General features: G+C 41.3%; 1 protein-coding gene across 3 annotated transcripts in view; it reads left to right on the top strand.

Annotated features, from left to right (window-relative positions):
- The window catches only part of DAAM (disheveled-associated activator of morphogenesis-like protein), a 113541-nt gene that overhangs the window by 26067 nt on the left and 62247 nt on the right, over positions 1-25227 (top strand). Inside the window, exon 1 of one of the 3 annotated variants that reach the window (XM_022837047.2) lies at positions 6488-15110. The exons of the other annotated variants lie outside the window; for them this stretch is intronic. Coding sequence (XP_022692782.1) covers positions 14910-15110 — 201 coding nt within the window. The 5' untranslated portion in view covers positions 6488-14909. Of the gene's footprint in view, positions 1-6487; positions 15111-25227 lie in introns of those variants that run through there. 3 annotated transcript variants of the gene reach the window in all.

Below are 25227 nucleotides of genomic sequence, written 5' to 3'. Positions count from 1 at the left end.
AGAAAGGACAACCTCTGGGACAAGGATTATTAGGGATAGCTCCTTATCCTATTATTCTCTCATTTTACGTCAGTTCTCAAGTGCAACACTGAGCAAAGCAATATGTATGAGTGTTTGATCTAAGCGAACATTATTAATATTATACACTTGTTATTTGTAGGAGCCTTACCTCCTACGCATACTGAATGAAGCTAATGTAAAATAACAACGACATGCTTCTTTTTCTGACGCTGTGAAATCGAATGAACCAAACATGGAGACGTAGAAATTTGTCAATACAATCATATATCGTTTGCAGTAGCTCTGTTACGATTATTTCCTCTCACTACTATTGCCATTGTTTCTCTCTAGAGTATGATACATGCTCACTCAGCGCCCATGGCCGAGCAATTGGGATCACAGACGCGTTCGCACCTCACAGATGCCGTGCAATCAACTTGTATGTAATATTATTGAGTACTGTCACCGATAGTATATTATTCGATGACAACAGGAAGATCGAAGTACGATTTCTGTCTGGGCGCTCACGATCGGGTACAATTTCCGCCGGCGTCCCAATATAGTTTCTGGTAGCATATATACATACCACTGTTGTTATTTCTCATATGGTTGACATGCTATTATAAAATGCAGGACTTAATAGAAAAAAAAAAAAAAAAAGACATATTCGGTTAGCTCTAATCGCTTGTTTGACGTCAAAGTCAATATTGAAACAAACCAGAATATCTAATTATAGTTCCTTTGGTCTACGTGAGTCTGCTATCGCTTCCAGGCGTATTTACAATGAACCTTTTTATGATTTGTGGGAGAATATGTCATGTGTGATAGGGTCTACGGTTCAGTTGTTTCGGTGCTTCGTCTTCGATGTGTATAGATCATAAAGTTGAAGCGAACGAATGTTTACTTAAAGCTCTCAACGTATAATTAACTAAGAACTTTTTCACATGTTTAGGTCTTTTACTTTCAATTTAAGTATGCACCATTATTATCTACAATTTTCTACCGCTTGAATAATAAATGATTTGCCACGTTGCCGTTCAACTCTATGGTACAAATGTCTACGAAGTCTTCTGTCGGGATTCAAACATCATGTTGAAATTTAAATAATTTCCCGTTTGAGAAGTTATTGAAATTTAAAAACAGTAGTAATATGTTTCGATAACTCCTGCATTGTTGCTACCGCGATTAAACCGCGGTGTGAGATTAAACGTTGTTGTACAAAACGAGTGGTTTTCGTCTGTTTATCCTCCGGTAGAATTCTTTCCGTCATTGCCTTTAATTGTTAAAAGTAGACTTCAGCCGTACACTAAGATGTAGTTGGTAATCAGACGTACAGGAGAAACTTTTTCTAGATATGTTGCCGGTTCGGTCACATCCTTCAACTGATGCGACATTCTACGATTATTGTAGACATTCATTTGTTCATTTGACCGAGGTGAAAAAGTATGGTATTTTCTGTGACCTGTGTATTAACGCCCGTAAACTCTGACACAATGTTTAATTTGTCATGATTTCAAGTTTAAAGTTGCCTTCCGTGATCTATTTCGATCAAACTCTGAATTTTCGGATTCGCTATGGTTCATTACGGTTCGCCTACTTAGAGCTCGACTAACGACATTCGAGTAGACGACCTCAGATTTCAGAAGACGAATGCAGTTTGAAAAAGGTGTTGCAAAAATATCGCACTGTTATGAAATAGTGTCACCTTGAAATACGGAATTTATATATTATATCCAGTACGAGACAAACCAAATTTTAATCTCATATTTCAAGATGACGCTACATATATATATATATATATATATATATATATACAATGTTCGCCAAAATTTTGATATATTAGGAGCCGAAAAAGAAGAATTCAGGCCTCAACAGAACTGGGCTTTCTTGCTCTTTACTATTAAGCGGCAGAATCATCGTGGTTTATCTTTCTCTTGATGGTATTTAGTGTTTACTGTTAATCTCGCCTCGATATTTTTTCTTCAATAAAATAAAAGTATATTCATCTACAATTTCAACCGCTTTATCCCTTTTTTTTCCTGTTCATTATCTAGTTTTATATTGATACTGTGAACTGATATAGACATAAATATGAATGTTTATACTAGACCATATAGTGAACTTGCCCGATAGACGAGCACACACAGTTATTTCTAAGTATGACAAGGTCCACAACACCACAATTTAAGCGTGCTCGCTAATTTTGAGGTGCTTACTGCCTTGCATAATAAGTTTTACCTTCCCTCAAACGATGCTCGCTTGGTTCAGAAAAACATGCTTCGTTAGCCTATTAAAGCCTCAAGGGACGCTCATATAGTCTACATATAAGCACGCATCATTAGATTAGACAGGCACCATAAATGACTATTCATTTGCATTGTTGATGTGCTTCATGTGATTGCGGCGCATCGCGTAATTTAAGCCTGTATTGACACGAATAGCACGTCCCGAAGTAAGCTGAGGTCAGCGATACGGTAGCGTGAACACCCTGTATCGATCGAGATATGGGACGGACCCACGCACGTCAGGAGGCCTATCGCCGTTGTGATTCAAAGATTTCAGCTAGTGGTGTTGTATGTGAAACTCACGACGATTCTGCTCGAGTACCCTGCACTCTTCTTTCCGCATAACATTACCAAGGGCTTTAAGCAGATTCACTGATCCATACCGGGGCCGGCTGGGTGGCTGAGGGCAATGAGGTACCTACCTGTCGTATCGACAGCCTGAGTTTATAACCAGCGTTATCGTTTGCGATGTCAAATTGAGAAAAGAGAGGCCGAAAGATATAATGTTATAACTGTTACAAGTTAACGCGGCTGATTTTGAAATTGAATAACACACACCGCTAGCAGACGAACTTTGGCTGGTGAATGCTCCAGTTTTCTAGAAACTTACAAGTGGAAAACACTGCGGAAACTCATAGAAGACAGGTGAAGATATAAAGCAAGCAATCCTTAAGCCAAGGCATCCTACGCGAACGATGCAAACGTTTCAAAAACAGAGACTGGGGTGCTGATGATTAGCGAGGAAGTAACCAGATGTCGAGACCCGCAAAATAAGAACACACTACCGCTTTTCACCTACAGTCTAAAGGACTTGTTCGCCAAAACTTGCATTTCGTACGTTCCATGTGACAGAATGATAACCCAAGTACTGAGAATGCGAAAAATGAATAAAAAATAGGTCGCCGTGTATTGGTTCTAATTTAATTAGAAATGCATGGAATGTATTTTGTGTGCGATTGTGGAGCATACGGTCGCTCAAGATGAGCTTAGCCAGAGAAAAAGCAGACTAGACAATGGCGTCGGCCTGAAAAGAAATCGAATTTGAGTAATTTCGAACATAAGATGATGACAGGATATGCTTATACATCTTCATATTACACCAAGTACCATTTATGCTGATAGTATAATTCAGCTCTCTCGGTGTATAAGTCTTGTTATACGATAAATCATAGTCAAGTACAGCTCACCTACTACTTCTCGTCGCTCACCGGCAAGCAAACGTAGCTTATAAGGTTGCAAACTTAAATGAACTAGTCATTTGGAAGTACTATGATTCAAAGTGCTCTCTTGATCCGTTTATTATGTATATATGTTACTACGGGTGCTACTCATAATTTGCACTGTCAACGTAAATTTTCACAAGTGTATATATATACGTTTCTACCTTTAGCTCTTTGGTAACAATGACGAAATAACGACAAGTAATACACTGCGCATTTCTAGCTTTCTTCTTCGGGCAACGAACTGCTGTTTGTCTACTCAGTTAGATGAAAAGACGGCGTCCTTTACGCGCGTGGCCACGTATACACACGCACAGTTTAGCCGAGCAGAACGGCAGCAACGTTATCGTCTATTACCGTTCTGAATTCACTTGGTCGAATCCCAGCAGTAGCTGTCCAAATGGGGCAGGTCAGAAAACACCACTATTAAAGTTTTTGCAGATCAGATCCACTTTGTCGACGTGGTTCGATGATGAGTTTTTATGCCTACTGAGGAAAACATTAGATAATAGTGCTGCTTACGTTGATGGTGACGGTGGTGACTGTTCAAATTTCCCCGAGAACCCCCACTGCAATTGCCGTTTCTGCTGGTTCTTACTAAAAACCCTGTTGATGGTGGCAGATAATCTTCATCCAGTAGTTTTGCTTGGTATCCTTCGACATTTGTAAAGCACACCGCATCAGAATGCTATACGGTCGCGTTAACCACAGCAGAGTAGTTACAACGTTGTGGCAGTCGAATATAGCGCGTTTTTCCATTTGGCAAATACCACAAATGTGCCGGCTTCAGGCCGTAATTAGAATAGCCTACTACCACTACTTTCAGGAGGCGAAATGTGGTGCCAGAGTCTCGCTATGACCCGAAGTACTGAATCACAAGACGCCAATAGCGGAAGCTCATAGTATCGTATCGATTAGTCTTAATTAGTCGGAAAGACATTCTAAAAGAGTTCTATCAATATCGCATACATTGTGCGATAATGATAATATATTTACGATGATCCGAACCGAAAACGTTGTGCGGTGCATATCTGTTAACTGGGTGGTCGGTGCTGCTGTAGACGTCCTATTTTTATTGTTTATTATTATTATTATTAGCCAGTTCTGACGTGTTCTTGCTGCCCAAATTAAGAATGATGCCGTTCAATATGATGCTGATATCGCGAAGAAATTCGTCAAATATCTACATAAACAAATGAAACAAGAGCGCTCGTTACCACAAACTCGTCTTCGTTTTAGAGGGCAGTTGAAATCCGTTTCACCATAACGAAACTGCTCAGGACAAACCACTCAGGACTGTTTAGATAAATGCGAAAGTAACAGTTGCATACAACGGCTAGATCATCCTCATAGAATACGGAATGGATAGAACAAACGATCCTTTCTGAATTTCGCTGTTTTGGGATCAGCTACAGAAGCAGCATATTCCAATCCAATCAGTCGAGTTGTTATCTATTTACCATTCTGTGTCTACAGGCGTATTCAGCGACTTTTTCAAGTTGTTTAGAGCAGATCCGAGTTGAAGATACTATTTCTGCATCAAAGTGGAAAGGTATCGAACCAAACAGAAGTTATTTTTTTCCCCTAAATTGGTAACGACGATAATAATGGAATCGTCTCGAAACGAATCATTGCTGCTGCCATGAGAGCAGCATGGGCGAGTAATTGCTGAGTCGACCACAACATATAGAATACAATATAGTTCTAATGTGCATTCTATAGAAACATATATATGGAGTGGGTAGACACATTGCTTCGATCTTAGGTGACTCACCGGGCTAAACCAGTTCATGATTAGGGATGGCAATAGATGTACACATGTATATGTGATATGCAAGTATTCATGTGGTGAAGAATATGATATCGAGAAGCATCAAACGGATTCATATAGGGGACATTTTGCGGTAACAATAAAACAGTTATTCAATATATGTGTATCTGTGTGTTTGGTGAGCCTAGGGTGCTATTCTTTTCCCTATATAGGGAAACTATTCTTTTCGAGTGTGCTTATCGTAATAAGATGAGTAAGTCGACAGAGAAAGCGAAATCACTGCCATGTTTGTTGGCTGGACTAGTGTCGTTGCTGATCAGCCTGGTTCACTTCACCTTGTCTGCTGCGGGTACCTTTGTGCGTGCGACAATTCCTGTTGAATCGCCAATAGTGTTCGACCGCTGCTAACGGCCAGAATCGCACGCCGTCGCCGTTTAGGTAGTAGAAGATTGTGATGGGATAATCAGTCACTTTTTTTTTCATCACTACTTGTACGAAACGAAGTTTTTCTGGCCTTCAGACGGGTGGGATAGCAGTTGGCTTGCGTTATATCTGCTCATACACATGCTTGCGCTGAGTAGTGCGGTGCTGCTCTGCTGACGTTAAGTATCAGCGAAATACCTGGAATAATGCAGCTGTGTGTCGTCGAGAATTCGTCGTTGACGTACATGCTCGTATGAAGAATCTGGCCAGTAAAGACCGAAAGGCTCTATCGTAGCGAGCAAGAGATCCGACAACGTGACGCTGCTAATAACAAACGTCGTCGCGCACATTACCAGATTTATCATCAAGTTTTAGCGCATGGTCAGAGCACGTTCGTGAATAACGTTACCAGCGAAGATTGAGCATCAAAATGGACATAAGTCTCGCGATCCACAGCAGACAATCTAACTCGACTAAGTTAGGAGAGACACGTAGATGATGCAGTATACAATTATACATAAGCTAGGTGCATAGCACTTTAAAGCGTCGGGCTGATTCCTCGTGTTAGATGGTGATTCGTAACAGGCTGAATGAATACTGGGAAATCATGAGAAACAGCCTTCTGTTGATACTAGTCATAATTATGTAGCGGTACGCGCTCAGCCCATACTCAGAAGGCGTCTATCATCTGTATGCTATAAATTACAATTTAAAGTTATTTTTCTAATTCTTACTTATTTATTTTGAGCAATGAATAGGCAGCATTTTGTTTATGTACGAACTCGCAGATTTAAGGTTCTGAAATTTCTGCTTTTCGCCTGGGTAATAATTACTATGGTATATCTTTCTAACATGCGCTCGGTCCGGTTAATGCTTGGTCAAGAAAATATTTACGTTTTAAACTTAGCACGTTTCAGTCGAGTTTCTACTTCTTTGCAATGGATCGACTGCGGCAGGATTTAGTGTGCTGTCTTGTACTTGTCCGTCAATAAACATGAACGAATTCAACCCTCACTTGAATTAGATGAACGATTCAATGCTAACCGGTACCATAAATCTGTTGATAAATTACTAGCTGTTGGAATAGGTAAAGGCATTGTTTCTTCGAATAAGTTCTTCTAATACTATGCTATTTTTTAATCGAATTCGTCCGTTAGTTTTTTCTTCGATTGAGTCGTCATGAACGGAAACGTTCTCGATGCTTTTCTTTTAGTCTTCGACGCCTGACTGGTTGTACGTTGTTCATAAATCCTTATACAGCTACCGTATCTGTAGTTAATCACTTAGATGTTGAGGTTGTTTGATCAGGATATACGCCACCCAAAGTAATGACGGTCCTTGCACAGTTTTACAGAAAGTTAGTTGGAAACAGACCGGTCTAATTAAGCTTACAGAACCTTTCACATCCTAATAAGCTATTTATTTTTGAATTTCTAGCGTATACATTGATTGTAGTGGTGCGCACTTGTTGGACAGACGAGTAACCGGAAAAAAATCACAATTATTACTATCTTCTCCTATATTCAAGTACAAGTTTCACCTATATACTACAAACGATATCTAATCTGAGCGTGTGCATGTATCTGGAACAGCCTTTACATGGCCGTTGTTAGTGATCAGCTGCTACAACCATCGACTCCATCAATTCCAATCATTACCAACAATTCGCGTGTTCCCATACAGAACGTATTTAGCGCGCACATTACCGTTGCGCAGATTTCTTCTTCATCACTACTGAGCTGGGTCTTTTCCGCTACTGCTCATACCGTTATCTGAACGTTTTTATCGACGCCAGCGACCGCGGCCACGGCCCTTGATGTGTTTCGTACCGATCTAATTAATTATTTCGTTGCTAGAGTATAGCTGATGCTGATCTGTTTGCGAACTCGGTCGAAGGCTTTTTACGACGTTTGCTATGGTTTTATATAATTGAACGTCGTCACTTCTGCTTACATCAACTCTACGCCGGCATCAGTTTTTCCATTGCCTTAGCGCTATTTTTACAATTTCACTCATCGCACTAATTGTCGTGTTTGGCAAAAACTAAAAAAACATAACGGCAATCAAAAATTGTCGTGCAGCAATTGAGCAACGAGAAAGGGAGAGAGAGGAAGAAAGGGGAAGGAACGGGGAAGCAAGCTTCTTACAGTTTCCTTAAAAAAAAAGCCAATGCAACGACTATAGCAACCAAACGGGGTTCAATGATGCCATCATAACGTCTGAAGCGATGCAGCTGATTTTAGGTATTATAGGTAAAGCATTAAAGTAGTTAAGAAGCTAAACTTTTGTGGGGTATCGTTTCAAGTCAATTTATTGATATTGTTTGGTTTCTGTAAGCAAAATGCTAGTAGCATATCGTTAAGTTGATTGAATCGAGCGATCCTCACTATACTATTTAACTAAGTTGACTTTTTAACCTCCTCGACTAACATATTGTGTGAGTAAGTCCTATCAAGAATCGCCTCTTTGGTATACCATCAAGTTCTCACCCTTACCCCACCACGTTCATCAGTCCAACCGGAATGGATTTCGTTGTATTTATCGGGGGTTTCTACGACATACTTATGAAACACCGTGGTAATTATACCCTATTAGCCAATGCTGAAACCTAAACCAGCGATCGCCGTATGTTTATATTTACCATGGCAGTGCACTCAACGAGAATTGCATTCACACCACCTCGCTTCTAAACAAATCGACTTCGTGATACATGAGTCCATAGATAAGTTGAACACGCACAACCTTATACTTTGGGATATATAGTTACATTGAGACGGTGTCACGTCCTCGCGATATTCCATAGCCTCAATAGTGATCGTCATATGAGCAAAAACGCAACACGTGACGCCCTGTGACGGGCGTAGGATAGGATAACAAGCAGCTATTGTTTCGTTTTAAACATTTGCAATTATTATGCGCTACAAATAGTTTCAGCAAGAACGAAATCCTACCACCAAGTTAAAGGCCAAACGGAAAACGTCCATTTTTAAATTTTCAGTATTAGATAGAAAGATTTTTTCAAGAAAACAAATCAAATATCGCAATAAATTCATCATCATTCTTTTTTCTTTATAACAAGTAACCACCGTCCACCGACTGCTTAAACCAAAACATTAATTGGGGTCTATAAATAATAATAAATAATTAGTTTTAACAACTTGCAGCCTACAACAGCTAAGCTAATGCTCTCTGTCAATGGGTCGGCCGCTAGTTTTCTCCTTAACTTAGTGCATTAACTACGTTTTCTATAAGGCAGTTACTGTGACCACGATCAGAAACGTTTCATGCCGTACGTAAAGGACGTTGATCTTAAATACCCCTCATGTGCTAAGATCGTACACGTTCGATGGATATTTTTTAATTCCTCTCTTTTGGCACCTAAAACGATGAAGCTCTCAATGTGTCGTTCTCGAAATGAGATAGACAAAGCAGAAAGGTGTCATCGTCGCTGTTGTTCCTATTGCTGCTGCTGTATCAAAAGTTATGAGGCATATAACAGAGGGTGGTGCCACGAAGCTTATTTGGTGCCAGTTTCATCGGTACTTTCGCCGTAAGTTGATATTGCCCATTGCCTGCTATGGATTTATCAGTATTTATAGATGGTGCTTATAATTAGTGATTACTTCCTGGCGACTGCATGCGGACGCTGTTCTGTTCCAGGGAAGGCAGAACAGAAGGATCCACGGCAGAAAGACCAGATATAAAATCATCAATCTTTTGATTCTGCGCCCTCGGCGGTCGCAGCAGTTACAAGAGGCCATCTTACCAACAGTGAACCTAACTCGACGTTTATTCGAAGCGTTTTCGAATAGTGACCGATAGAAATGGAAGCAGAGCCCATAAAAAAAAAACTGATTTGGCTTTTCGCACTTACCCTATTTAGTTTGAATCTTTCTTTTCGGCTTGGCCACTCTCTCTTCTTTTTTATGGATTTTCGAGGACGACTCTATGGTACGTCTCTGATCAAATCGACGGAAGCTGAAAGTAGTAAGGTGAGGAGAAAATAGTAAGGCAATCTTAATATTCTGCTGGTGGCACACTATAGTTTTAATAATAATTATCCGACAATATATTAATAATAATAATGAACCGAGCTTGTCCCATTGGTGGAGCATCTTCTTTCTATATGGCTTCTATTAAATAAACTAATCGTGGTCACAATAGGTGAATGGCTGCCTTAAGAAATCCCAAAATGTTTTAACAAAAAAATGTGAGCGGCTGATTAGCATCCAGCATTCAACAAGCAGACACGCGGAAGTTCGTCTGTTTCTGTAATAAAAACAACATGATACTAATAATTATTATTTGACAAATTCATACACATCGATGCGTGCGGGTCCTAGCAGCCTGCAATGATTTCAGTATTTGCTACAGGCTAGATTTTGTTTTTCTTTGCCCTTTGTGACTCCCGCAGGGCCTTAAAGTACTTTATTCTTTCGTTTGTATCACAGTGGCGATACTACGTTTGCAACATTTCAACGGAAACGTCTTGGAAGGTGGCCGGCAGCAAAATATGGTCTTTTCGAATCGAAACCCGGTCGAACCAGTATTTTAGAATACATGCATACAAAAGCAACATACATGTAGTTCGAATTGAGTAGAATCCAAGTAAACCTCAGGTCGAGCTAAGACAGTGTTGGGATAGCGATCTCCAATGGAAAATATTTGTACCTGGGCCCCTCACACCGTGCGAGTGTCCCGTGATGCCTCTTTTGTGACACGTCCTGTTTTCCATCGTTGCTCTTGTTTGTTACTTGATGCTTATGGCTCCTGCCAGTATGAGCACACAATAAATTCTGGGGGAACGCTTTTTAGGAGTTAATACTGTATACATTATATGTGTATAGCGATCGTGCAGTAAGGATACCCATCACACTTTGGTTTACTTTATTGGTAGGGAAATGCTTGTGTCGGGACAAGGACCATGCTTATAAATTAAACGGCTGAATACGAAAGCGACATAATTCTTTGAAATATTTCGTTAAACATAAATTATTTAGTAACATAAGTTATAATATTTCAGTTATTATATATATTATATTGTCGATCATGTCGATTGCGTTGCATCGACCGTATAACGTTAAGTTTGCCGCTTTGTGTTGGCCTTTCATTAAAAAATCAAAAAACATATTAGCTATTCCAGTGCAAAAGAGCATACACATGACCCATTTACTGTCTCCTTAAGCTGATCAATACTGATTTGAAGTAGGTATAATACAAGATATTTAGGTTCCATCCAAGTCAACTTGCTATTATATGGCATGACGATGTTAATAGTGCACACAAGCATCGACTGTGTGGCTCGTGCGTGTGAAAGTCACTTTGCGGCTGACCAACTGGTAGCTTGTCTCAGTCAGGAGTCAAAGAATGATTCTCATATCCTGCTACACTAGTGTTCATATCTGTGATTTGCTACGATACTGTTTTTCAGACACGTCGTATTAATACTGAAAAACTTCGACCGTCAACATGTAAAACAAACTGCATCGTGCGTACACTTATATATAGTTGATAAGTTTATAGGTTTTTGAGAAATAACTGTCTTAGTATTTGTGCGGTAAATTGCAAGACTCAAGACAATTATATCAAGTATTATACATTGAACTCAAATATAATCTACATCTCAATACCTATTTGCGAGAGCGTCGTGGTCTGAGCGACACGAAGTTATACGCATCAATTACTTGTTAGCAATGGTTGCCAGAAAACACCAGTCCTTTCATTAATCTTTCAGATTTTTGTTACATTCGATTAATTTCCACCTAACTATCTCGAGAAGTAACCAAATTCGTTTTTGGGTCAATGATGTTACGCTACATGTATATGGGCTGGCGTCTCCTAGGTAATGTATTTACGCCTGTAAATGGGTTTACTCCATCTCTTTGTGCTATGTATTATTATATTAATGCCTATATATTTCGGCGGGCGTTCAAAATAAAGCTTATTGGATGAGGACACTATTATCACTACCACGTAGTGCAGTTGTTCACGTTATATACGATACATCATCACTTCTATAAACCACGAACACTCAGTGTCAAATTGATTCTTCCTCTTAATTGTCCATGATAGAATGTGTTTCGCCTATTTCACTCCTGGCTGTACGCTTTCTGACGGCCTCTTTTATATCGTCATGTGTCCCTAACGGTCACTTCGAGTCATCCTTCTGCTGATGCTGTTCTTATTATCGATATGCTGTTGTTGACGCTACTGACGCTGACGGCTGCTAAAGCATAATTCTTCCAGAATCGACAGAAGATAGGAAATATCTTCGTTTCTGTAACTGCGTTACGGTGCCTTGATGAATCGTTTGCTTGACGTTTGGTCGCTCACCGTCTGGCGACAGTCATGCCGACGGTGGAGGGTGGCTAGGTGCGAGCTTAAGCAGGAAAACAGATCTGGGCTTCCAGCGAAAATGTGCAAGAAAGACCGGGGCAGCAGCTAACTACCACCGCTGCTTTTGTTGCTGTCGCTCCTGAAGCAAACGCCGCCTTCATCTAGAGGCGCGGTCGCGACCGTGTTCCTGTCATCTTCGGCACCATCATCGGTATCGGCATAGTGACGAGCCGGTTGTTTCCCCTCTCTCTCTCTCCCTCCTTGGAGTAGTCCATGTCCATTGGGGCCGTTCGATGCGATTCCATTGCACGGACAAACTAACGAACGGCAAGTCGAACTAACCGACCAACGAATAGACCGATCCATCCGAGGCGATCAGTGCGACGTAGTGCGGCACTGGCGTTGCGAGGACTCGTAGGGCAGCTAGACGACGCCACAGCAGGCAAGCCAAATCACGCTGGCGAGGGCTAACAACATGCGCTTTCATCGGTAAGCATTCACCGTTCGAAACAACGACAGCGGCGGCGGACGTAGAAGGGAGCTCGCGGCCCATTGGTCCTATAGTAGTTTGGAAAACGCACAGTCAGTTCAAGCTATCGCTGACGGGAGAAACACCGCGGGACAACGGTATCCGCGCTAACCGGTGCTACCGCTTAGGGCCGGCCACGATTGCAGATAACCGAAAAGGCAAGAACGGATGCGCGTGGTGTTGTGGAAAAGAAACAAATGACTGGTTAATTTTTTTCAACGGCTTCAAGTACATGAACCGATAACAAAATTGAATAAAAGATGGAGCTTAGGTCTAATAGGCTGCTCCAGCTTTTATGGTCATACTGCAAGAGCCGAATAGCACGCCGTACCCTGTAGATATGCTGCTATCTGCTATAAGACCACATTAAGTGTATGTAAGCGACCTCTGTAGTGAAAATATACTTAGTACCAAGGAGTTTGTTTCTGTCGTGAGTGTTGTGTTGGGATCCCCACTGCGTCATCGTTATTCCATCGAAAAGTGCCAAGAATACTTTCTTACAGTGGAACCAGAACTATTAGAACGATTCGATTCACCCTGCCTAGTGTTATATCGAAAGTGTATGAGCAAGCTTGGGTTGATAAAATCATGGAGCTCCGTTAACAAAGGGGACATTTGCAACTGTGTTTTGTTGAATGCCGTCATCTCCAGCGAGAACTCATTTTTACTTAAGTGGATTTTTTTAGCGATGATCCGAAGGTCAGGCTTGCCCAGTGTATTCCAAGGTGCAGATGATAAATGCCCGACACGTTGGCAGGCAGATTATGCTTGACAATGATAACAGGCAGTACTCAACGTAAACTACCAAGCGAAACAAACTGCTGGCCAGCGATGACGACGGCTATACAAACAACAGTTTTCTGCGTAAGCATGAGCATTGTGCCGTATTAAGGCTTTTACCGTTGCCCTATCGCAGTTCGGAGCAACTTCTACAGCAGCAATAGCAGAAGTGCTAGGTTTATCGAGCGAGGAGTGTCACGATGCTGGCGGGAACGGCGAGTTTTGGTTAGCGCATACTAATGGTCAATTAAGCGCGTACTATAGAAAGCAAGGGAGATATTGAAGATTATTTCTAGCCTTTCGTATATCTTTCATTGATTAGCGCTCGAGACGTTGCCCTCTGCTGCACAATCGTTGCCGTGCATGGTTCACTTCTCATACACGTTTACGTATACAACTAGAAAAAAAGAGAATTAACGAACGGTACAGAAAGAAAAAGGGATGAGCACAAGTGAATATTAACAGTAACAATAGATAGAGTCCGCTCAGACTGTGTGTGGAGGCTCTTTCAGTTCCTGCAGCTTGACTGGTAGACGTCTGGCTGTTAGTCGCCGGCTCGATCTCTTCTTTGTCGCGCTCTTTAGCTGCATTTTCTATCTGTGGCAGCGTGTTCCGGAGTGACACGGCACGGGCAGCGTTTGCCGCTCATTGTGAGTTTTGTGCTGTTAGACGCTACTGCATCGATAGATTGGGATCCATTTGCTCTATATGTCGGGCCTCGTGGTACTATCTCTTACTGTTAACGTAGTTGCTCGGCTGATCGGGGCCTCTCAGATCCGGGCTACAATCCAGAAGAGCCTGTAGGGGGAGCAAACCAAGAAGGCGATTCGATTAGAAAGAGAAAGGAAAGGCTGTGCCGGCTACTACCGCTAGTGGCACTGTTACCAACAGTAGCATTACAGCTGCACATGACAGAACGCGCCTTGTGCTGAGAGGCAACGAGAATAACGCCGACTAAGACAGCAGGAACCGACATAGAGATACCGAGGTATGGAGAGAGAAAAAGAGAGCTCGCAACATAAGGGGATCGTAGCTCGCTCGTGAATCTCACTTAACTCTAGGACAGATGCAGCTGGACCAATCAAAATTAAGAGCTGGCGAGTAAAAGCCGACAAGCGATCCTTTAGCACGCTTTGCATCAACAACAAGAAAAAGTTAGGAAAGCATTTGGCGCTAGACGAGACGGCGTACACGAGATAAGACCGGTCGGTCCAATATAGGACAGCAGTCTCGTTGCTTATGCTTCCATCGGAGGTTCGCGCACTCACAAGACTACGGCTCTCAGGGACTAAGAAGTGCTGGCATATATTTGTAGAACGGTCCGAGGAAAGTTCGATCTGCTCTTCATCTACACCGACCGACGTTGATTGGATAAATCTCTTCCTCTGTCTGATGAGCATGTTCGCTTGCTGGATGAGCGTAATCATCTTGTCTGTTCCAAAACGATCAGCGAGTTAGTTGTAATAGTTGCAGTAGCTGTGAACAGAGCACCGAAAATTCCGTTTCGTCGTGCATTCAGACAGCGGCGGCTAAGCAGTAAACAGTTGAACAAAGAGGCCGATACCATGGATGTTCGTGAGATGAACCAGCTCAATCAGGCCCGAGATGGTCTTCGAAACGCCACTGTCACCACGACAACAGCCATCCCTTCGAATAATAACACCAACCACCTTAACATCAATAACGGTATCAGCAATCATAAAGACAGCGGTCATGGCGTTCTTCAAAACAGTGCTGGAAAGCCCTCTGCAAGGGATAGGGTCAAGGTACGATCCTGATAATGATTTCATCTATTGCTGGTATACGTTAATGAAATAATTAAGTCGACTTGGTCTTTTTAAGATGGGGAAAGAAGCACGTTGCTTTATAGGCTGACTACAGAGAACAGTATTTTGAAAATTGCTATATAAATGTATATAGTTCAGACGTATTTGTGAGTTATCACCACTATGATTGAGGAAGAGATTGTCTCTTGTGTTGTGAACTGCTTTGTTGATCGAAAATGATGTGCTGGCCTATTAATGCAAGCTGACCTATTCAATCGATCTGGTACAGCAGCAATTTGGTATAGTTATGAACTTCAAATTGGGGCATCTACCTGTATACTGAAATTTTTATTAGTTATTATTTTTTTTTGCTGTTTATATTTATTACTTAAGGATCATGAAATGGCTCATGTCACAAAGAGGAATTTACGCATAACTATATAGTAGCGTCGAGCTTTATATATATACACCAAGACAAAATAGCAATTCGTAATTTCATATTTGTCCATAACTTGTCAAGTTGGATTTAGCCTAAGTATACTAGGAAGTATATTAGCCCACCTAAATATTACCATTAATATTGGGAACAATCAGCATGGCAATTCCCGACTCTTCATTTCGGCTCATCTTTCATTGCGCGACAATGTTCAGTGATAGACATGTCGTATTACAATATTATTATAAGACAATTACCCTAATAGCACCCCTACCGCAGCTTTATCGTAACAGCCCGTACCTGTTACAACAGAAGCGTCCCATTTTTAAATAGTCAAGACTAACTCACCTATTGATAATTAGTAAGTTATGCATTGTGGCTTCTTCTATTTCGTTCTACAGTTCCACGAATAATTGGCACCGTCGTCTAATCAACAACGTAATCGTCATCACCGCCATTTCTCTTCATTAATTATAGTAGTCAAATCTTCAGTCTATCTTGAGTTCATCTCTATGACAGTGCCTTGCCAGCCCTTATGAAATCGCTATTCACATATAAAACACGTAATTGTTATGCGAAACGCTGACTTAATTTTACGTTGAATTACGTACGGAATAAATTAGCATGGAGGGTGCCTCAAGAAGCTACTGAACTGTCTGTATACAGAACAAAACATGGAACAGAGAGCTAGTGCTATACTGTGCCGCATTTCCTACTGATCCACAATTTTAATAAGAATCTGTTTTTTATTTGAAATGGGTTAATTAAAATACGACTCTCCAGTAAGCTACTATTACGCTATGACAAAGTTATAATAGTCGTCGTATGTTGCTAAGACCGCAGTAGCATTAGGTCGCAGCTTTCGGGAACGCACCAATGAAGGTTTCCCCGATTTAACCGAGTGCTCTCAACGAACATTCGTTGCCTTTTTCTCCTTATTGCAACTCCTACTTCCAAAAGATAACCTTGCTTGGTCTGCCTTATTTTCCTTTTAGTGGCACGCAGGTATTTCATGTCGATGCGGCACTATCCCGTTTGGACACTCATACCGTTCCTGTGAATCTTTGAGCACACGTTTTCGTGCTTCAAGCACTCGTTTCAAGTTGCCTGAACTTATTGACCCACCGTTTGTATAACCCACCTGTGGTCCTTTAGCTATGCTGATTGTTCTCGGTTATTCGAAGGATAAATGGATCGCACCATTACACACAATATAGCTTTAGCTGCCAGTCAACGGAAAACGAGATTTGCAAATCGGACGCGATCTGATGAAGAAATAGATGGTAAAAAAATTTTTGAAACCATTCTACTCTCCAGAGAGGTGCACCCGATAACAAGCTAAATTGTAGGGGGCGGAAAGAAATTCAGGCTTGGTGCGTGACTGCGATGGTTGTGCCATCTCGCGTCGGTGTCATGGGCGTTTGGAAAACAAAAAACAAACAGAAAAATAACAAAGGCGCACAAACTCCACCATTTTAGAAAAGTATTACAGTAAACAGTAGAAGCTTAGATGCACCAACGGTGTATCGACTAGAACTTTCCACTGGCGCTGCTGCGTTTACCCAGGAGATAATATGCAACTGATGAATTAGATGACGACCAAAATAGCCTGCATTGTTAGCAGTATGAGATCAGATAGTATAAAGGTATTTACTATATGTACAGGCCCGTGCTTTTTAGGTGTGTTTAGTTAACACGCGACGCGCGAACGAGTGTGGTTATGACAATATGCACTAGCATGTTAAATAAAAGTACTAACAATTCTAGTGTATGTGTAGCGATGTATACGTATACAATCAATGTAATTACCGTAACGCCACCGATCAATCGTAAGGAATACTAATGTAGACTATTCCATGAACTACATAGAAGCGAACGGAGTGAAAACCGTCCTTCCGTCATCAATCAAACACGACATAGCAATTATTACGCACAAACAGCGTCACTTTTTTTTTTGATATATTATCTAACAACACGGATCACTTTATTAATTCTTTGATATTCTCGTATTAGTGTTCTATTATAAATATAATTTTTTTATCCGATTCGGCGCCGTTTACAATGATGGCTATTTCACAGATCACATCATTCGTTCCCATCAATAATTAAATGCATAACAAACACCAATCTCCGCCGAACTGTTTTTTTTTGTGTGTGTTCACTTTCGCTTAGAACCTACACACTAAATTGCGTGTCTAATTGAGGACGAAATAGGCTGCTACGGTCAGCAGTGGGCTGCACAGGCGGTTTGGTATATAGGGTAGCTAAGTGAAGCCCCATTTGAGTCACAGCTTTCGGTGGAAATCGCAGTCGCAGCTGGGTTGGATTTCTCTATCCGTCCCTACCTAAATACCCGACCTGTATAAATTGTCGTAATTCATTTATGACGTTGAAATGGTAGAGCAAGTAAATTCCAATATACTTTTATGACCGGTGCAACTGAGTCAAGGCGTAGTGCTTTTTATTCGTCGAGCTAGTGCGAAGCTTGCCTCTCAGACAGCCCTGACTTTTTTGTTTTTTTTTTGGGGGGTCAGTCATGGTGATGGGAATAGCGACGGCACCACCCAGAAACATCGACAGAGTGTTGAGCTGCCGGGGGCATGGTGTTTATCTAGTTTCGGTACTTCCATCAATAGATTATTAATAAAAATCGTCAGGAATAGCAGAACGGATGACTCAAATCGACGATGATGTGAAACGAAATAATTACACACGCATCCCCTTTTAACGGAAGCTATTCTATCAGTAGTAAAGAAAAGACCTTGATTTGTCTGGCAAACTTTTATCATTTCATTATCACTACGTTAAATCATGCCCGTTCCTTTGAAATTTCGACAATTCTATATAAACAAAAACGCGATCCAACGTACGAATAAAATCTGTCTTGTATTGCAAAAGATTCATCTTAACAGTCTCTCTGTGTATGAGACATTCACATAATAGCCGTACAAGCATTTTTGTCTATGTAATTAAGCTATGTTTGTAAACTCGAATAACGCAATATGTACGCAACTGTTTGCTCCGATGTAGTTCTCACATATGTATAGTGTTGTATAGATATCTTGAATTACGGATCAGTCTCGTTTGGTCGAGAGCTCTTTTAAAGCCGTTTATCTGTTCCGTCGGTATATATTGCGTGTAACGGCTATGAGTGTGATATCTAAATTTGTTGTCTCATAGCCAAAATAGCAAGCAGCCTTCCAGGAGCGTCATAACACCGCAACCCGCCTTCGTTTTTCCTTTCGTCTTTTTCTTCCTGCCACTTATAAGAATAACTATAAGGACACAAGTTTCAATCTTTACGTCGATTTGTTATGCAAATATGAATTATTTTGCAGTAAACTCAGTCTCCCTTATGACACTGTGGCATCCTGACTTGCTCTTCCGCCGATAGGTTTCAGATAGAATGTATGGGTAGAGAATGCTGCTGAACGATCCAAGCCACAGTAGTGCCTTTCCTATAGTTCGTACTACCCAAAAGGACGCGCCTCCGTGGAGCTATTTACTGTCGCTGTTTGGGGTCTTATTGGTTGTTTCTGTATCCGATAGGAGCTTCTTAGGGCTTTTGTCTGAGCCTCAACGTTTACTCGTCCAATTTAACTGGCTTTCTGCTAGAATTATTGTTGTTATTGGCCGGTAAGCTTGGAAGTCTAGACTTTTCGACTGTGTGTTTACCTGCCCCACTTTTGCCTAAATAGCCAGTTGGCCAATCTGAGCCTTATACCCCGTCGCAGTTTTTCGGTGGAATGCTCCCTGTAAAACTAATAAGATACTAGGAGCACTAGGAGTAGAGGTGAGTAGTGTTTGCTGATGCTGCTTCTGTTACTCTATTACCATTGGTTTTTCTTTAAGGGGGGACGGGGGGGGGGACTAACTCGCCATTAACGGCAGTCATTTTGAACCACATCAACCTTAGGTTGCGGTAATGAGGGGTCTCTCATGCTCATCGTCTTTGCTCCTTAGCCGCGCGACGCCGCATGGTTAACACCCTAGGCGCGGCCACTGTGCGACCCAGTTCAGTCGCCAGACCCGCAATTACACTGCATACGCACATATCATTACCCGCAACAGTAGCAATCATCGTTATTCAAAACTGACTGTCGGCTCGAGTAGTGGTTCTTCATAGGCTTTCTTTAACCTCGTCATCGCTCACCGTCGCTTTACCGATTGTCGCTGGACTGTTACGCGTTAAACTAAAACTGACCCTGTTCTGTACATAACAAAACACTGTTACGTTGTGTATACTCAGAGAATAGCGGTTCGACCAAACCGGTAGTTTTTGTACGTATATACCTTTTAGGTATTACAACTCGCTATGCCTGTGATACAGAGACTCTATTGTTTACTGTTACAACTGTGGCTCGTGTCCCATTTCAGTTGGCCGTATTCGAAATGGCCAGTGGCCTCCGTAATGCTTTTTGAAAAAAGGATCGAAGGGTTATGCGGTAAATAACGTAGCAAAGAATCTTCAGCTTTCGACATAACTGTTTCATCATTAAGGGGCGTTTGCGAATAATGCCTTTTTTCCATCCAATGCTGTTACTCTTCGTACCCCGCAGTGTTACCTACTTCGTACCTATACAGCAGCAATAGACTGTTCTTATTCAATGGTCAGATGTTCGCTGCTTCGGTAACCATGGCAACTGGGTTTACACAATTGACTCAGTGACGAATGTACGTTCTCTAATATTAGGTCTGAAAGGATGTTTGACAAAATCCAAAATTAATGCAGAAATAATACCGGCATTTGCTAGCAGAGTTCAGATAAGCATATCTATTAATTTTAAAACTTATACAATCTGCTGTTTTTCATTTTTCCTACACACACACTTAATCAACTTGGTCGTATATCCAATTTGAAACATGACCTCGAGGCAAAGCACGAACACAGAAATTCGATTGTTATGACACGTTTTTGTTTAGGTGTGGTAATTGACCGTCTCCACTAGCTCAAACTCGGTTGCTTATGTTTCCCAATTCTAAGTATTACAGCTACGTGTAGAGATTATTAGTATCAAATAGAAATGTGTTGCCACATCGGGCACTAGAATTAGGGTTATTACGGTCTCGTTTCTTATTAGGGTAATGATCGTAAACGAAATAATTAGCTTGCGCTCAAGCGGGAACGGACGTTAAAATGGGCCTGGAAGTGGACCCAACAGAATCATCAGCCTCGTCAGCTGCTGTACCATCAGTAATAACGTCCATGTGTAATATGGATACAGGCTTAGGCAAGAATTAGTTGACGTCGGCAACGACGACGATGAGAAAACAGTTGACAATGATGGATAGGCCCGTTTTTCTTTCGCCTACGTCGTAAAACTTTCTTTAAAAGGTGTGCGTATGTGCATAGATACACGTCTTCTAACAGCTTCGTGTTGGCTATCATTCTTCCTTGCATCTATCGATCTATTAAATCGGATTAAATTAGTAAAAAGTGAAAGGCTCGTAAACCAAAAACAGGAAACGTCCAACTTCCCATCTCAGCCGTATCAGCTAAGGTAGCCTTATCGCAGCGGACGATCAGCTTAAGGTCGAAACGTTAACACTGTTCGATGATAATAATATGCGAATATAGATCACACAAAACTTTACGGTCATCAGTATCTTTACTGCTATGACTAGTCATGCTTTGGCCAGTAGCATCCAATGCTATCACGGTGGAATTGTATAAGCTATAGTCGATTCAGCTTAAGACCGATACGCTGAATGGAAACTGTCGAGGTAATTAAGTAGCGGCGTCACAATAAATTAGACTCATAAATGTTGAGATTTTTTCGAATGAATGAAAGAATTTTTGAAGATGTTAAATTACTGCTAGCACTAATGTGCGACACATTTGTTGCCGAACGTCGGAAACAAGAACAATGTCTAGCAACAACGAAGACGAAAGCCGGCAAGAAACCGCGTGTTTTCATCGTAATGACTATGGTGATAAATGCACGGACAAAGGTAATAGTATTTATAATATAGTTGGAGGAGTAGGACTTGAAATAATATAAGGCAAAGTCAGGTGAGCAGGACGAAAATTATAAGCAGGCGGACGTACTCAGTCTGCTTTTCAACTGCAAGTCCGGTAGTGACGGCAGCTCTACCCATGCAAAAATTACAAACTTCAGGAAAACATTCTACGTGAAACCTATGCAAAGAACCGTTTATATAAGTGATAATATAATATAATAATAATAATAATTTTCTTTGTAACTAACGTCGGTATCTCGTTATCTACGATGTGTGTATCGTACTCTGACAGATACGGGCCCTGACCACTACGACCAGCGAAGCTTTCGTTAAGAAACATTGGTACAATGGTAGTAATAGGATGATTTATGAAACTCGTTATTGTAGCATATAAGTAAAAAGATCCGTTCAACGGCTGCGTCGTGACCTGTTCCAATAAATCGTGTTCTTTTCTAGCTTAACATTTAAACTGTTGTTGAAGTGCAGGATATTCTTAAAACTCGGTCAACGACGATGCGCCACAAGCCATCATCGATATGGACTTCGAGAGACAATTACATTCGGAAGCCTGAACTAAGTGCGTGGAGAGTGCACAAAAAAACATATATTTAAATAAGCGAAAGGGAAGCTGCTGTGTACACTATATGCGGCACATAAGGGCTAAGTGAAGTATGAATTGATAACAATTGTTAGTAACATACATTAAATGTTAATATGTTGACTTCATTTTTGGTTAGCCTATCCTTGTTATTTGCTCATGTTGCTGCGCATCATCCCCGTGTGTCGATTTTGTCCTATCATAATATATCATATCTAAATAATCATACTTGACGATAAGCTCTTCCTTAGTGTAAAGGCTCGTGATGTCGTGCGTATATAAATGCAACTCGTCGCTTGCATTACTGTCCATTAGTTATTTTCTAATTCTTATTGCTACTTTTATGCGTTATGTGATAGCTGCCGGTACGGCAAATTGCCGATTTACATACATATAAGATAGCCATTTGGCCCTCATACAACCAGAGTACGCGTACACGTTCATTGTGCACTACATTACATCGTAAACCTACATACTGCCTCAAAATACGTGTGTGTTTACGTAATTAGCCATTTATGCACAAGTGCTCAGCCGTCTTACCATCCGTCTGGCCACTCGACCTGTGCACCGGTTTATATCGATATGCCGTTTGCATGAATCCACCGTTGCCGTCGCTCATGCCATAGGCTGTTTCACTTAGTATAAGGCAATTACGGTGACTCGCGACGCGATCGGCGACGATAGTCAACATGATGCTCTCGTATTGACGCATAAGAGCGTCCCTCTCGTCAGCCGTTATCGTAACAGTCACCGAATGTGAACAGAGGAAGACTAGTGGGCGAAGAACAGCTTCGCACTTCCGCCTAGGGAAGCACTATTCTATGAACGGTTCGGGGGCAGCGAATCACACGGCGCCAGTACGCAGTACATGCGTGGCAGACTGATTGATAACCACTTGACTGCACCGTATTGTTGTTATTGTTGTAGTTCATCGTTGTTATCCACCGTTTATTTTGCCCGAGCTGCCGCTGCCGATGCACTATGGGACAGCATCCAGACACTCCGGATATAGAGCAACAATCGCAATTACAGCAAGAGCATAAAAAGGATAATCTACAAGAAAGGGGCCATCGCAGTAAAGAACGATGACATCAAGCAGCAGCTAGAGCGCGTATCTGTCCTTAGAACCATTTGATTATCGTTTTTCGACGATTTCAACGACGGCAGCAACGGTCATTTAGAAACGGAACTGCTTGATTAAGCTTTCTGAAATCGTTGATTATTGTTGCTTTGCTATCGAAACATGTTATCGGGGCGGGAAAGAGGGCAATGTCGCAGCCTAGTAGCTCTGTCTGCAAAGTTGTCGTGGGGAGGGGGCATAACATAAGTAGATGTATTAGCATCACTTTGTCTATTGTACTATGTCTGTCAGTGTCTTGCTGTTTTCCAGAATTTGACAAAATGGAAGAAAGTAAACATCGTCGATGTGGTACAGAGGAAAGCAAAGTCGTCCAATTCAATGGTAATGGGTGTTGAGCATAGTAGGTCCAATCGATGGTGGTCGATGATAGTATATTTAGCCAAAATAGATGTAAACGAAGTTGGTGCTCCTTCTTCTGGCGACGCAAGTAGCTAGTGAGATAACTGATGGCGAATGACGATAAGCGCTTTGTCTTCGTTATCTGTTTATAGGCACATGTATAAAGGCTATATACTGGTGTTTTGGGCACGTTCAATGATCTGCCCGGAATATACACTAGGATAAATAATGTATTGCTAGCTTCAAAATGTCATTCCTTTATCAGCGTGTACTAAAATACCGGAATGTGTCTACTTGAGTCGAGCGGAAGTCGAAAATAGGGAACAACTAAAGATAGTTAAGCGGAATAGCATACAAAGCAAATTGTCAATGATGATATACTTGCATATGTCTAACACAGCGCGTCAGAGAAAACGACTCGGAGAAATTGGGTCATGAAAAATGACGGGATGACCTTCATCAAAAGATTCGAAGAAATAAAACATATCCCTATTCAAATCGGTGTCAGGCCAAACCAGCACGCGTTACTTCTTCGAAGTAAAAATTTATCAAAAGTAAAAGAAATACAGAACCCGGCGCTCGATGCTGCCGAAATCGGTTCAAGATCAAAGTATACCAGAGCGAATAGTGGTGCTTAAGCACTCCAGGCATTGGAACATCAATAGACATTAAAAAAAAAACTTCAATTAAATTTACTTCAGAGGGCGACCAGTAATTCGTTTTGATGCTGCAGTTTCATCGTAGAATTTCGAATCAGCTTTTTAAATGTGTGCTTTATTGTGCTTCACGCCCGTACCTGGCACCATTCATTGCTTTCTAATGCTGCCTCGATAGCTTATAGTAGCCAAGCGTGGAACAGATTCAAGGCAAGGATCTACCTAGCGCACTGTGGATTCAGAAAAGCTGAGTTCAGGACGTGGCGCCAGCTGGCAACAGTTACTGCAGGAGAAGCTCCCTTCTAGTTCTTGCTGCTTGATTGTCTACCCATGGGCCTGTTTCGCGTTTGAACGGAGAAGTTTTGATGGGCGGAGGTGTGTTGATAGGGTCTCCTTCCCGTCTCCAAGCGGTCGCTTCTTATCGAATACAGTCGAACTACGCATGTTTGGGGAGGACAGCAAAATTTGTTAGCAAAATCAAGATAAAAAAAATTAAAGGAGTTCGTCACAATCGGGGGAGTGTTATGACGAGCACTAATGCAGTAGAGGCGCCAATGTCGGTAAAACTAAAAGGGAATCGAGTCTGAAGATGATCTTTGTTTTTTTGTTTAAATGCGGAATAGGTAAGGGACATGTGAGGGGAAAGCAAGTATATGTTTGGCCTGCCGACAAACAATAGAGTGGTACGTTTTCAGGAATAATATGAGATACGAAAGTGATGTTGTTGCTTCAAAGCGCCCATTAACTGTCGTGATCGTGTATGATGAAGATATAGTGATCGAAGAAACTTTGATAATTTCACAGGGAACGACTCAATACACGTATCGATCAGCTGTTTATTTGACTATATTTGGACTTGTCTAAATACGAACTTATCATTTTTGGATTTTAGATATCGAAGCAGAATTTACAATATTCTCAGCAAAGTATCTCACAGTTAAAAAATAACTCGTTAAATGTGTGCATCAAAAAAAAAAAAAAAATAT

The sequence above is a fragment of the Varroa jacobsoni genome, unplaced genomic scaffold (genome assembly GCF_002532875.2).
Source record: "Varroa jacobsoni isolate VJ856 unplaced genomic scaffold, vjacob_1.0 scaffold_688, whole genome shotgun sequence".
NCBI classification, from domain to species: domain Eukaryota; kingdom Metazoa; phylum Arthropoda; class Arachnida; order Mesostigmata; family Varroidae; genus Varroa; species Varroa jacobsoni.
This window is presented reverse-complemented; position numbering and strand designations above follow the sequence as displayed.